This window comes from Heterodontus francisci, chromosome 33, assembly GCF_036365525.1.
Source record: "Heterodontus francisci isolate sHetFra1 chromosome 33, sHetFra1.hap1, whole genome shotgun sequence".
NCBI classification, from domain to species: Eukaryota; Metazoa; Chordata; class Chondrichthyes; order Heterodontiformes; family Heterodontidae; genus Heterodontus; species Heterodontus francisci.
The window spans coordinates 56850325-56863418 of NC_090403.1; the positions used below are offsets into that span (position 1 = coordinate 56850325).

The 13094-nt window shown below is 47.8% G+C and overlaps 1 protein-coding gene across 2 annotated transcripts in view; it reads left to right on the top strand.

Annotated features, from left to right (window-relative positions):
* The window catches only part of LOC137348255 (tensin-4-like), a 117593-nt gene that overhangs the window by 71578 nt on the left and 32921 nt on the right, over nt 1-13094 (top strand). For both annotated transcript variants that reach the window (XM_068013675.1, XM_068013674.1), the window contains exons 2-4: nt 4291-5042; nt 10393-10544; nt 11536-11656. In XM_068013675.1, coding sequence (XP_067869776.1) covers nt 4415-5042; nt 10393-10544; nt 11536-11656 — 901 coding nt within the window. In that variant the 5' untranslated portion in view covers nt 4291-4414. The remainder of the gene's footprint in view (nt 1-4290; nt 5043-10392; nt 10545-11535; nt 11657-13094) is intronic.

A 13094-nucleotide genomic window follows, 5' to 3' on the forward strand; every position in this document is an offset into this window, starting at 1 on the left:
GGCAACCTTTGGTGATAGGGCTCGAAGGGGATGTGTTTGTGGAGGGGCTAGGAGAGATGTGTGGACAGAGGATTCTCAGGGTATTCAATGACCAGGGTTAGAGTCCATGGTATGTGGAAGGAGTAGGAATGATGGTGTAAGTGACCATATCTCCTTCAGTGTTGACTTAAGATCTCGCATTTCGAGCCATGTAAATTTGGCCAACATTAGTCACAGCCAATAGAAATTCAGGAATTGGGGCTGAGGGGAGGAGTTAAGAAGGAGCTGGATGGTGCAGCTAGAATCAGCTAAAGGCTTCTGTATCTGGATCCTGGACAGCAATCCCAAGGTGATGGGATGGGCAGCTCCTCACTCTCCTGCTTGTGAGGACATCAGAGAGATGTATTTCAGGCAGCCTCGGATGGTGTGAAGTGACGCACGTCAAAAACCTAGTATTAAATTCATCATCGGAGTGAACAAATAGACAGATTGTGAGACAACTGGAAATATCACCCTTAAAGAAATGGGATGAATGCACTTTATGGAAACAGTGTAGAGGGAGCTTTACTCTATATCTAATCTGTTTTTTTTTCTGTGGCCTTTATACCCCAGGCCCCTTTTATATATTCCATGTCGAGAGGGCCTTTATGTATCTAATCCCGTGCTGTACCTGTTCTGGGAGTGTTTGATGGGGACAGTGTAGAGGGAGCTTTACTCTGTATCTAACCCCGTGCTGTACCTGTTCTGGGAGAGTTTGATGGGGACAGTGTAGAGGGAGCTTTACTCTGTATCTAACCCCGTGCTGTACCTGTTCTGGGAGTGTTTGATGGGGACAGTGTAGAGGGAGCTTTACTCTGTATCTAACCCCGTGCTGTACCTGTTCTGGGAGAGTTTGATGGGGACAGTGTAGAGGGAGCTTTACTCTGTATCTAACCCCGTGCTGTACCTGTTCTGGGAGTGTTTGATGGGGACAGTGTAGAGGGAGCTTTACTCTGTATTTAACCCTGTTTTTTTTTTTTTTCTTTTCCCAATCCCAGTGCTGGACCTGTCCTGGGAGTGTTTGATGGGGACAGTGTAGAGGAAGCTTTACTCTGTATCTAACCCTGTGCTGTACCTGTCCTGGGAGTGTTTGATGGGGAACAGTGTAGAGGAAGTTTTACTCTGTATCTAACCCTGTGCTGTACCTGTCCTGGGAGTGTTTGATGGGGAACAGTGTAGAGGAAGTTTTACGCTGTATCTAACCCTGTGCTGTACCTGTCTGGGAGTGTTTGATGGGACAGTGTAGAGGGAGCTTTACGCTGTATCTAACCCTGTGCTGTACCTGTCTGGGAGTGTTTGATGGGGACTGTGTGGAGGGAGCTTTACTCTGTATCTAACCCCGTGCTGTACCTGTTCTGGGAGTGTTTGATGGGGACAGTGTAGAGAGAGCTTTACTCTGTATCTAACCTGTCGTAGAACACTCTCTTATTCACTTTGATTAGCACAAAACACACAAAAAATCTAACGTTGAATAAAAGGTCAATGGTGCTGTGATTTCTTCAGTTGATGGATAGGATTCTGTAATTGAGTAGCTGAAAGGAAGCCTGTGTTGGACAGTTACTTCCTGTCATTGTGACCAGATGGTTTTGGCTCACTATTAATAACAATGTGCTCGTGCTGCAGCTCGAACTAACTCTATTAACAATGACAGAGGTGGAGGAGAGCCAATACAGTACGTCAGTGAGATAAAGCTTACAGGCATGATATCAGACTGCCTCGCCCACACCCAGATGAGAAGCTGAGACAATTGCCTCTCCCACAGGAAAAATGAATCATCATTTCTATAGGAACAAGCAGGATGTACATTTGACAGAAAAAACAGTTTTTATATTGTGCTAAGGAGGCCTTTGGAAAATGAAGGTAATTGAAGAGTGAGTTCAGCAATAAACCCTGACCAAGGATTAGGAAAATCAGGCTGTAAAACTAAAACAAGAGGGCAGATCAAGGAGCAAAGCAAGAAATATTACTGAGCTCAGGGGAAAACTGCTTGTTTGTGGAGGAAAAGGAAGACATCTGCTGGGATAGAGAGTGTTCACTCACCTGCTGGTGCTGTGGGTATTTCTGTGTGTTCTGGGGGTATTTCTATAGGCTCTGTGAGTATTTCTATGGGTGCTGTGGGTATTTCTATGGGTGCTGTGAGTATTTCTGTGGGTGCTGTGGGTATTTCTATGGGTGCTGTGAGTATTTCTGTGGGTGCTGTGGGTATTTCTATGGGTGCTGTGAGTATTTCTGTGGGTGCTGTGGGTATTTCTGTGGGTGCTGTGGGTATTTCTATGGGTGCTGTGTGTATTTCTATGGGTGCTGTGGGGGGAGGAGGAGAGTTGTGGGGAGAGGGATGGGGAGGGGGGAGATTAAAGCTTTCACAACTGAGAGTGATAGATTTTTGTTGGTTACCACCAACAGACCACTCCCTGAGGCTGCTGGCTCTCACCACAGTGACTACTCCAACCATGATCTCACCCCCTCCACCCTGCCTTCACCTCATCCCTGCCCAATCTTGGACTCGTCAGCCTTGCTCCACATTGTCTTGTGTCCAGAGCAAAAGGGTTAACAAATAAATTGTGCGGAGGCCTGTGCTGTACAATACTTGTTGCTGTGAATAATCTGTTTCAGATTTTATTCATGGTTAACATCATTTCCTGAGGCAGTGTCTTCACCACATATTCAGTAGCTAGAGGTCTAGTCAGCTTCATCACACTGCCTTCTCCACCCATCGCCTGGATATAGCCAGCAGCCAAACTCCACATTCGGGTGCAAGACATCAGAGAGCATGACGTGGAAATTCATCAGGGACTGAGACTCCCAACTGGCACCTTGCCACCAGAGCTTTCAGAATACCTCACTGTGTTGCAGGAGTGACAAATCTAGAAGACACTCAGACCTGCCCCGCCTGATTGGAACATCCTGGCCTGCGGTCCATAACATAGCGACAGGAGGAGACCATTCAGCCCCTTCAGACCTATTCTGCCATTCAATTAGATCATGGCTGATCTGGTTGTGCTCTTGCAGAGATACGTCCAGGCGTTTGGACCACTGAGACTAAATTTTGAGCAGACTCACTGGAGAATTTCAAAATGATGGTGATTGTGTCTCAGCATAGCTCAGTTGTAACCTCTTTCCCCTGAGCCAGAAGATTGTAGGTTCAAGCCCCACTCCAGGAGCTGGTGCAGTTCTGCGGGAGTGCTGCATTGTTGGGAGTGCTGTTTGTTGCCTGTTCAGGTGGATGTGAAAGGTCCCAATATCTGGGAGTTCTCCCAGTGTCTCCGTAAACTTGAGATCATTGAAAACTCTGCTGCCCCTATCCTAATTCATACAAAGTCCCATTCATTCATCACCCCTGTGCTCGCTGACTTACATTGGCTCCCAGTCCTGCAGTGCTTCATTTCATTTCAAAGCCCTCCATAGCCTCACACCTCCCCATCTCTGGGGAGCCTGCAACAGCTCTACAACTCTCTGAGATCTCTAAGCTCACTTGCTGTGGGTTCCACTTCGACTTCCCAAAAGAAAGGAATTTCCAACAAGTTCAGGAGTTCCTCCATAACACCCACTTGATGTGGGGGTTGTGGGTTGAAGGTTTGCCCACCCCTGCAAACCTGATTTTAAAGGTCTGACAAGACTGGACTCCAGTCTACACTCCAGGTCCTTTTACCCAAATGGGTGGAAATGACCAACTCCCAAACCAGGAATTTCAGGGCAACAGTATTGATTGTCCATCTCAGAGTCATCTTGCCATTACATTGTTAGAATGACTATACCTGTATTCCAACAAGTATGGAAGATTAAGGGGTGATCTAATTGAGGTGTTTAAGTTGAATCAAGGAGTTGATAAGATAGACAGAGAAACTATTTCCTCTGGTGATGTGAGTCCAGAACAAGGGGGCAGAACCTTAAAATTAGAGCCAGATCGTTTAGGGGTGATGTCAGGAAGCATTTCTTCACACAAAGGGGAGTGGAAATCTGGAACTCTCTCCCCCAAAAAGCTGCTGAGACTGGGGTTCAACTGAAAATTTCAAAACTGAGATTGACAGATTTTTCTTAGGTGAGGATATTAAGGGTTACAGAAGCAAAGCAGGTAGATAGAATTAAAATGGAGATCATTCATGATCTAATTGAATGACGGAATAGGTTCAAGGGGTTGAATGGCCTCCTCCTCCTGCTAGGTTGTTCCTATGAATCTACTAAAGCTCCCTCAACAGCTTGTCATTAGCTTGTATAAAATGACTATATTTAAAATTGATTGCAAATCAATAAACATGCTTGATAATTTTCTAGATTTCTGAACATATCCTTTATTGGTCAACACTTCCCAACAACCAAGAGGACAACCCAAGAAGCAGCTATCGGAGCTTGTGAGGGCAGCTTCGATTCTCAGTCCCGGTGACAGCATCAGGCACTGATGAAGCACGGGGGTTTCCTCTCTGATGTCATGTCAAGCCACACCATTCATGTGGACAGAAGCCAGAGTACGTATGTGTCCCCTCGGATGGAGACCATCATCCTGAATGGTTCCTCCGTCAATCATGGTCAATCGAAAGTTGCCTGTCCAGGGCCTGTCTCCATTTCCCGGACAGAATCGTACAGCCACTGCCCGTCTGAGAGATGGATCTCCCAGGAGATAAGGATGTCACCCCCGATCCCCAGCTGCCAATCGCAGGGCACATCTCAGCCTGGACTGAGCAGGTCCCAAACATTCTCAGTAAAGTCCATCTCCAGCCAGAAGCCTCCCATCCATGATGGAGTCCAGCGGACACCTACTGCTCGGGTAATAGTGCACCACGATCCCCATCAGATGACAAAAACCTCTGAGCAATACTGGAGAAACACAGCAACCTCGAAACCAAACTGTACGGGAAATGATCCTTTATCTCCAAGCTTAGATGCAACGATTGAAAACCTCAACAGCCTGATTTTAGAACTGGATCCCACCTTCCAGCCAATCAACACTTGTGACAAGAAAAGCTACCTCCCGAGCAGACACCTTAATCAAAACAGTGAGGAGGCTCCACTGGATGGACACAGCCCAGGTATATCTAACATTCCAATGTACTGTGAGTTATGCTGGGCATGTTTGTGGCTGGGACATAGAATGAAAGCTTTACTGAGTGATGAGGTCCCGAGGACTGGTGCATGATGCAACCAGCACTGGATATCCTCCGTGGAGCAAATTGGTTTGGGTTTAGGAGCTACTCGATCTTTTCTCAAAGTCCTTCACTGCCTGGGACTGAGACTCGAGTTTAATTTCAGGCTGGGACTCAGTCTGGGAATGGGGATGGGGGTCGTGCTCAAGTTAGGGACCCTGCTTAGTTTAGCGGTCGCTCTCAAGCTGGGACTCAGTCTGGGAATGGGCACAGGCTGTTTGAGTGTTGAATTCCTGTGCTACATCCCAGAGGATGGTTAATCTAATTTGGGTAATCACAGACAACAGATAAAGCGCAGGAAAAAAAACCGCAAGAATATGGCGAAAGAGCGGAGGAGTGGAATTAACCGGACTGTTCTTCGAAAGAGCCGGCAATCACAGAATGGTTACTGCACAGAAGGAGGGCATTCAGCCCATTGAGTCAATGCTAGCTCTCTGTGACAGCAACTCAGTTAGTCCCACTCTCCCGCCTTTTCACTGTAGCCTTGCAAATCTTTTCTCTTCAGCTGTTTATCCAATTCCCTTTTGAAAGCCCTGATTGAATCTGCCTCCTCCACACTCTCAGGCAGTGCATTCCAGATCCTAACCACTCGCTGCATAAAAGTATTTTTCCCCATGTCGTCATTGCTTCTTTTGCAAATCACCTTAAATCAGTGCCTTTTGGTTCTCGACCCTTCCACCAGTGGGAACAGTTTCTCTCTCTCTACTCTGTCCAGACCCCTCATGATGTTGAATACCTCTATCAAATCTCCTCTCAATCTTCTCTCTTCTAAAGAGAACAGCCCCAGCTTCTCCAATCTATCCTAGTAACTGAAGTCTCTCATCCCTGGAACCATTCTCATAAATCTATTCTGCACCCTCGCCAATGCCTTCAATTGTTCTTCAAGTGTGGTGCCCAGAATTCGACTCAATACTCCAGTTGAGGCTGAACCAGAGTTTGATAAAGGTTCACCATAACTGCCTTGTTTTTGTACTCAATGCCCCTATTTATAAAGCCCTTTATTAACCACTTTCTCGACCTGCCCTGCCACCTTCAACAATTTGTGCAAATATATCCCCAGGGCCCTCTGTTCCTGCACTCTTTTTAAAATTGTGCCCTTTAATTTATGTTGCCTTTCTTCATTCTTCCCATCAAACAAAATTTGACACACCCGACATCAAGCCTTGGTATCCGTCACTCATCTCTGCAGAATACTTGAGGCGCTGCACACAGCTTGAACTGGACTGTGTTTATCACACTGTGTATATCCTGAACTGGACTGTGTTTATCACACTGTGTATACCCTGAACTGGACTGTGTTTATCACACTGTGTATACCCTGAACTGGACTGTGTTTATCACACTGTGTATATCCTGAACTGGACTGTGTTTGTCACACTGTGTATATCCTGAACTGGACTGTGTTTATCACACTGTGTATACCCTGAACTGGACTGTGTTTATCACACTGTGTATATCCTGAACTGGACTGTGTTTGTCACACTGTGTATATCCTGAACTGGACTGTGTTTATCACACTGTGTATACCCTGAACTGGACTGTGTTTATCACACTGTGTATATCCTGAACTGGACTGTGTTTATCACACTGTGTATATCCTGAACTGGACAGTGTTTGTCACACTGTGTATATCCTGAACTGGACTGTGTTTATCACACTGTGTATACCCTGAACTGGACTGTGTTTATCACACTGTGTATATCCTGAACTGGACTGTGTTTATCACACTGTGTATACCCTGAACTGGACTGTGTTTATCACACTGTGTATATCCTGAACTGGACTGTGTTTATCACACTGTGTATACCCTGAACTGGACTGTGTTTATCACACTGTGTATATCCTGAACTGGACTGTGTTTGTCACACTGTGTATATCCTGAACTGGACTGTGTTTATCACTGTGTATATCCTGAACTGGACTGTGTTTGTCACACTGTGTATATCCTGAGTTGGACTGTGTTTATCACACTGTGTATATCCTGAACTGGACTGTGTTTATCACACTGTGTATACCCTGAACTGGACTGTGTTTATCACACTGTGTATATCCTGAACTGGACTGTGTTTATCACACTGTGTATACCCTGAACTGGACTGTGTTTGTCACACTGTGTATATCCTGAACTGGACTGTGTTTATCACACTGTGTATATCCTGAACTGGACTGTGTTTATCACACTGTGTATATCCTGAACTGGACTGTGTTTATCACACTGTGTATACCCTGAACTGGACTGTGTTTATCACACTGTGTATATCCTGAACTGGACTGTGTTTATCACACTGTGTATACCCTGAACTGGACTGTGTTTGTCACACTGTGTATATCCTGAACTGGACTGTGTTTATCACACTGTGTATATCCTGAACTGGACTGTGTTTGTCACACTGTGTATACCCTGAACTGGACTGTGTTTATCACACTGTGTATACCCTGAACTGGACTGTGTTTGTCACACTGTGTATACCCTGAACTGGACTGTGTTTATCACACTGTGTATATCCTGAACTGGACTGTGTTTATCACACTGTGTATATCCTGAACTGGACTGTGTTTATCACACTGTGTATATCCTGAACTGGACTGTGTTTATCACACTGTGTATACCCTGAACTGGACTGTGTTTGTCACACTGTGTATATCCTGAACTGGACTGTGTTTATCACACTGTGTATATCCTGAACTGGACTGTGTTTATCACACTGTGTATACCCTGAACTGGACTGTGTTTGTCACACTGTGTATATCCTGAACTGGACTGTGTTTATCACACTGTGTATATCCTGAACGGGACTGTGTTTATCACACTGTGTATACCCTGAACTGGACTGTGTTTATCACACTGTGTATACCCTGAACTGGACTGTGTTTGTCACACTGTGTATATCCTGAACTGGACTGTGTTTGTCACACTGTGTATATCCTGAACTGGACTGTGTTTATCACACTGTGTATACCCTGAACTGGACTGTGTTTGTCACACTGTGTATATCCTGAACTGGACTGTGTTTATCACACTGTGTATATCCTGAACTGGACTGTGTTTATCACACTGTGTATACCCTGAACTGGACTGTGTTTGTCACACTGTGTATATCCTGAACTGGACTGTGTTTATCACACTGTGTATATCCTGAACTGGACTGTGTTTATCACACTGTGTATACCCTGAACTGGACTGTGTTTATCACACTGTGTATACCCTGAACTGGACTGTGTTTGTCACACTGTGTATACCCTGAACTGGACTGTGTTTATCACACTGTGTATATCCTGAACTGGACTGTGTTTATCACACTGTGTATATCCTGAACTGGACTGTGTTTACCACACTGTGCATATCCTGAACTGGACTGTGTTTATCACACTGTTTATACCCTGAACTGGACTGTGTTTATCACACTGTGTATATCCTGAGTTGGACTGTGTTTATCACACTGTTTATACCCTGAACTGGACTGTGTTTATCACACTGTGTATACCCTGAACTGGACTGTGTTTATCACACTGTGTATATCCTGAGTTGGACTGTGTTTATCACACTGTTTATACCCTGAACTGGACTGTGTTTATCACACTGTGTATACCCTGAACTGGACTGTGTTTATCACACTGTGTATATCCTGAGTTGGACTGTGTTTATTAGCTGGTTTTAATGCAGATTGTCAGTGCAAACATTGTTCTCCATGAACTGCAACCTGACACTGTTTGCCTTTCAGAGGGAGTGACAGGAAATCATTACAGAGCAAGCACGTGACTCTGACTCGGAGCCAAGGCTACTTGAAGTTAACCGGCTCACACTTGCATGGAGTCAGATTATGTGAACTGAACTGTTTCCAATGTCCCCACCCTGATCTCTCACAGGTGCTGACTGTGTAAAATCATGAAGGTTCTGGACAGAGTAGACAGAGAGAAACTGTTCTCATTGGTGAAAGGGTCGAGAAGCAGAGGAAATCGATTTAAGGTGACTGGCAAAAGAAGCAACAGGTACATGCGGAAAAAAGTTTTCACGCAGCGAGTGGTTAGGACCTGGAATGTACTGCCTGCGAGTGAGGTGGAGGCAGGTTCAATCGTGACTTTCAAATGAGAACTGGATAATTATCCAAAGAGAAAATATTTGCAGGGCTACGGGGGAAAAACTGAGAAGTGGGACTAGCTGAGTTGCTCTTGCAGAGAGCCGACAGGGACACGATGGGTCAAATGGCCTCCTTCTGTGCTGTATCAATTCTATGATTCTATAATGCCCCTGTGAAGTGCCTTGGAATGTTTTTCATGTTAAAGGTGCTATATAAATACAAGTTGTTGTTGTGTGCTTGAATACTGTTTGATCCTTTCTTTGATTGGGCTGCATTTCAGAACCTGCTTTACCTAAATCACATACAAAGCCCCCCATCCCCCCGTCCCCCCGTCACCCCATCTCCCCATTCCTCGGTCCCCCCGTCACCCAGTCCCCCGTCACCCCGTCCCCCGTCACCCAGTCCCCCGTCACCCAGTCCCCCGTCACCCCGTCCCCCGTCACCCAGTCCCCCGTCACCCCGCTCCCCCCGTTCCCCGTCACCCAGTCCCCCGTCACCCCGCTCCCCCGTTCCCTGTCACCCAGTCCCCCGTCACCCAGTCTCCCGTCACCCAGTCCCCCGTCACACCATCCCTCGTCACCCAGTCCCCCGTCATCCCGCTGCTCCCGTTCCCCATCTCCCAGTCCCCTGTCACCCCACTCCCCCCATTCCCCGTCTCCCAGTCCCCCGTCACCCCACTCCCCCCGTTCCCCGTCTCCCAGTCCCCCGTCACCCCACTCCCCCCGTTCCCCGTCACCCAGTCCCTCGTCACCCCGCTCCCCCGTTCCTCCCGTTCCCCGTCCCCCGTCCCCACGTCACCTTGTCCCCCCATCCCCCTGTCCCCCAGACCCGCAACCTCCTGTCACCCAGTCCCCTTGTCCCCCATCCCCCTGACCCCCTGATCCCCAATCCCCCCATTCCCCAGACCCTCAGTCACCCGTCCCCCTTGGTCCCCCATCCCCCTGAACCCCTGAAACCTGGTCCCCCCAGACCTCTGGACACCGGTCCCCCTAGTTCCCTACTCCCCTTGTCCCCCAGTCCCAGTCGCAGCCCAGTTCAGGATCCTTCCCCATCCCTGAGATCCCACTACATCTGGTTAGCTTCAGTACTTCAGCTGTCGCCACTGAGATGAATCCCCTAGAGCAATAGCATTTGACTTTTCTTCTTCTATGTCCCAGGAATTCTGATCTATGACGAATGGGATTCAAGAAGAGCAGGAAGCATCCAGAACAATGGCAGCACATCAATCAATGGTGCACACCAAGCAGTTATGCCAGAGCTGGGGTTCCACACCACTGGCGCCTCAAACACCACTCCATACTACAGCATGGTACGTGTTTGTTATGAAACTGTAACTGCTTTAGTACATTGTCTGTCTGCTAGTCCTCAGGCACAGAATGATCCTCCCTGTCACTGCTGAATCCCGTCATTAACAGTCGGCTTGTACTGGCACATTTTCCTCTTGCAAACAAATTCTCTTGCAGTTCTGGAGGGTATAGTAAATTTTGTTTTAAAAATAGACTTGCATTTCTATAGCACCTTTCACAATCTCAAGACCTCCCAAATCTCTTCACAACCAATGAAGTAATTTGAAGTTTAGGCAGCGTTGTAATCTGGGAAACATGGCAACTAATTTGCACACAGGAAGATCCCACAAACAGCAACAGATAATCTGTTTTAGTGATATTGGTTGAGTGATAAATATTGAAGCCAGACACTGGTGAGACCTCTCAGCTCTTTCTCGATGTAGTGTCGTGTGATCTTTTACATCCACCTCAGAGGGCAGACAGGGCCTCAGTTTAATGTCTCATCCAAACATGGAGGAATTCTCAAATTCCCTCCTTGTTCTCCTCCCCTCCTCCCCTCTCCAATGAGAGAAGTGCAGCAGATATACCAAGACTCACAATCCTCAGAACCAGCCAATAGAAGGCTGAATGTTGTTTGGTCACCCTGGGGTGAGCTGGTCTAATAGTGCGCGAGCCCGGGCTCCACTCACTGCATGAATCAGTGAGGACTCAGCACAGAGCCCATTCTATATGTCTGTGCACAGTATAGCTCACTCTTAGCCTCATGGCTCTGTATACACCAACTCTAGGATTCTCACTCTGCTCTGCGCTGGCTAATGATTTACACCTGAAATGCCATAGCACACAAGGCTACAGGTTAAGTGCTGGAAAATGGGATTAGAATAGATAGGTGCTTGATGGCTGGGATGAGCACGATGGGCTGAAGGGCCTGTTTCTGTGCTGTATAACTCTATGACTCTATGACACTCCCAGTAATTCTATTAATTAGTCATAACTAATGTGTTCTCTCTGCAGTTCAATATTCCCGGATGTAAGGGACTTGAAGCTGAACAGACACAATCTACTTCCACCTTCCTGCATGGTTCCCCGAGTTTACCCATTTCTTCCACTGCACAATTCCGTGCCTTGTCTCCTGGTAAGATATTGGAACATCTGGATCTTGTAAGCTCTGTCAGGGTTCTCCAACAAGAGCCCTTCAACAACAATAGCAACAACTTTCAACCGGAAGTGTATCAGCATTGCTCAGAAATCACTAGCAGAAATCTCAGAGTCCTCAGTGTCTCCTAAGATCAAAGCCCTGAGTCCCAAGGACACTGAGACCTTTCAACAAGCTCCTCTGATTGAGATAACTAGCCTGCTCTGCTGCACGGGACTGGTGTCAGTTCCAGATTGCTGGCTTGCTTTTTATCCCCATCTAACTACTATGAAGACCATCCAAAGTCATTCCTCACGGTGGTCTGTGCGACATGGGAGGTGCAGAGAGCCATGGGATCTTTTACATCCACCGAAGGGGCAGACAGGAACTCAGTTAACATCTCCTCCCACTGTGCAACACTCCCTCAGTACTGACCCTCCGACAGTGCAGCACTCCCTCAGTACTGACCCTCCGACAATGCAGCACTCCCTCAGTACTGACCCTCCGACAGTGCGGCACTCCCTCAGTGCTGACCCTCCGACAGTGCAGCGATCCCTCAATACTGACCCTCCAACTGTGCAGCGCTCCCTCAGTACTGACCCTCCGACAGTGCAGCACTCCCTCAGTACTGACCCTCCAACTGTGCAGCACTCCCTCAGTGCTGACCCTCCGACAGTGCAGCGATCCCTCAATACTGACCCTCCAACTGTGCAGCACTCCCTCAGTACTGACCCTCCGACAGTGCAGCACTCCCTCAGTACTGACCCTCCAACTGTGCAGCACTCCCTCAGTACTGACCCTCCGACAGTGCAGCACTCCCTCAGTACTGACCCTCCATCTGTGCAGCACTCCCTCATTACTGACCCTCCGACAGTGCAGCACTCCCTCAGGACTGATCCACCGACAGTGCAGCACTCCCTCAGTACTGATCCTCCCACTGTGCAGCACTCCCTCAGTACTGACCCTCCGACAATGCAGCACTCCCTCAGTACTGACCCTCCGACAGTGCAGCACTCCCTCAGTACTGATCCTCCAACTGTGCAACCCTCCCTCAGTACTGACCCTCCGACAGTGCAGCACTCCCTCAGTACTGACCCTCCATCTGTGCAGCACTCCCTCAGTACTGACCCTCCAACTGTGCAGCACTCCCTCAGTGCTGACCCTCCGACAGTGCAGCGATCCCTCAATACTGACCCTCCAACTGTGCAGCACTCCCTCAGTGCTGACCCTCCGACAGTGCAGCGATCCCTCAGTACTGACCCTCCATCTGTGCAGCACTCCCTCAGTACTGACCCTCCAACTGTGCAGCAATCCCCCAGTACTGACCCTCCGATAGTGCAGCGATCCCTCAATACTGACCCTCCAACTGTGCAGCACTCCCTCAGTGCTGACCCTCCGACAGTACGGCACTCCCTCAGTACTGACCCTCCAACTGTGC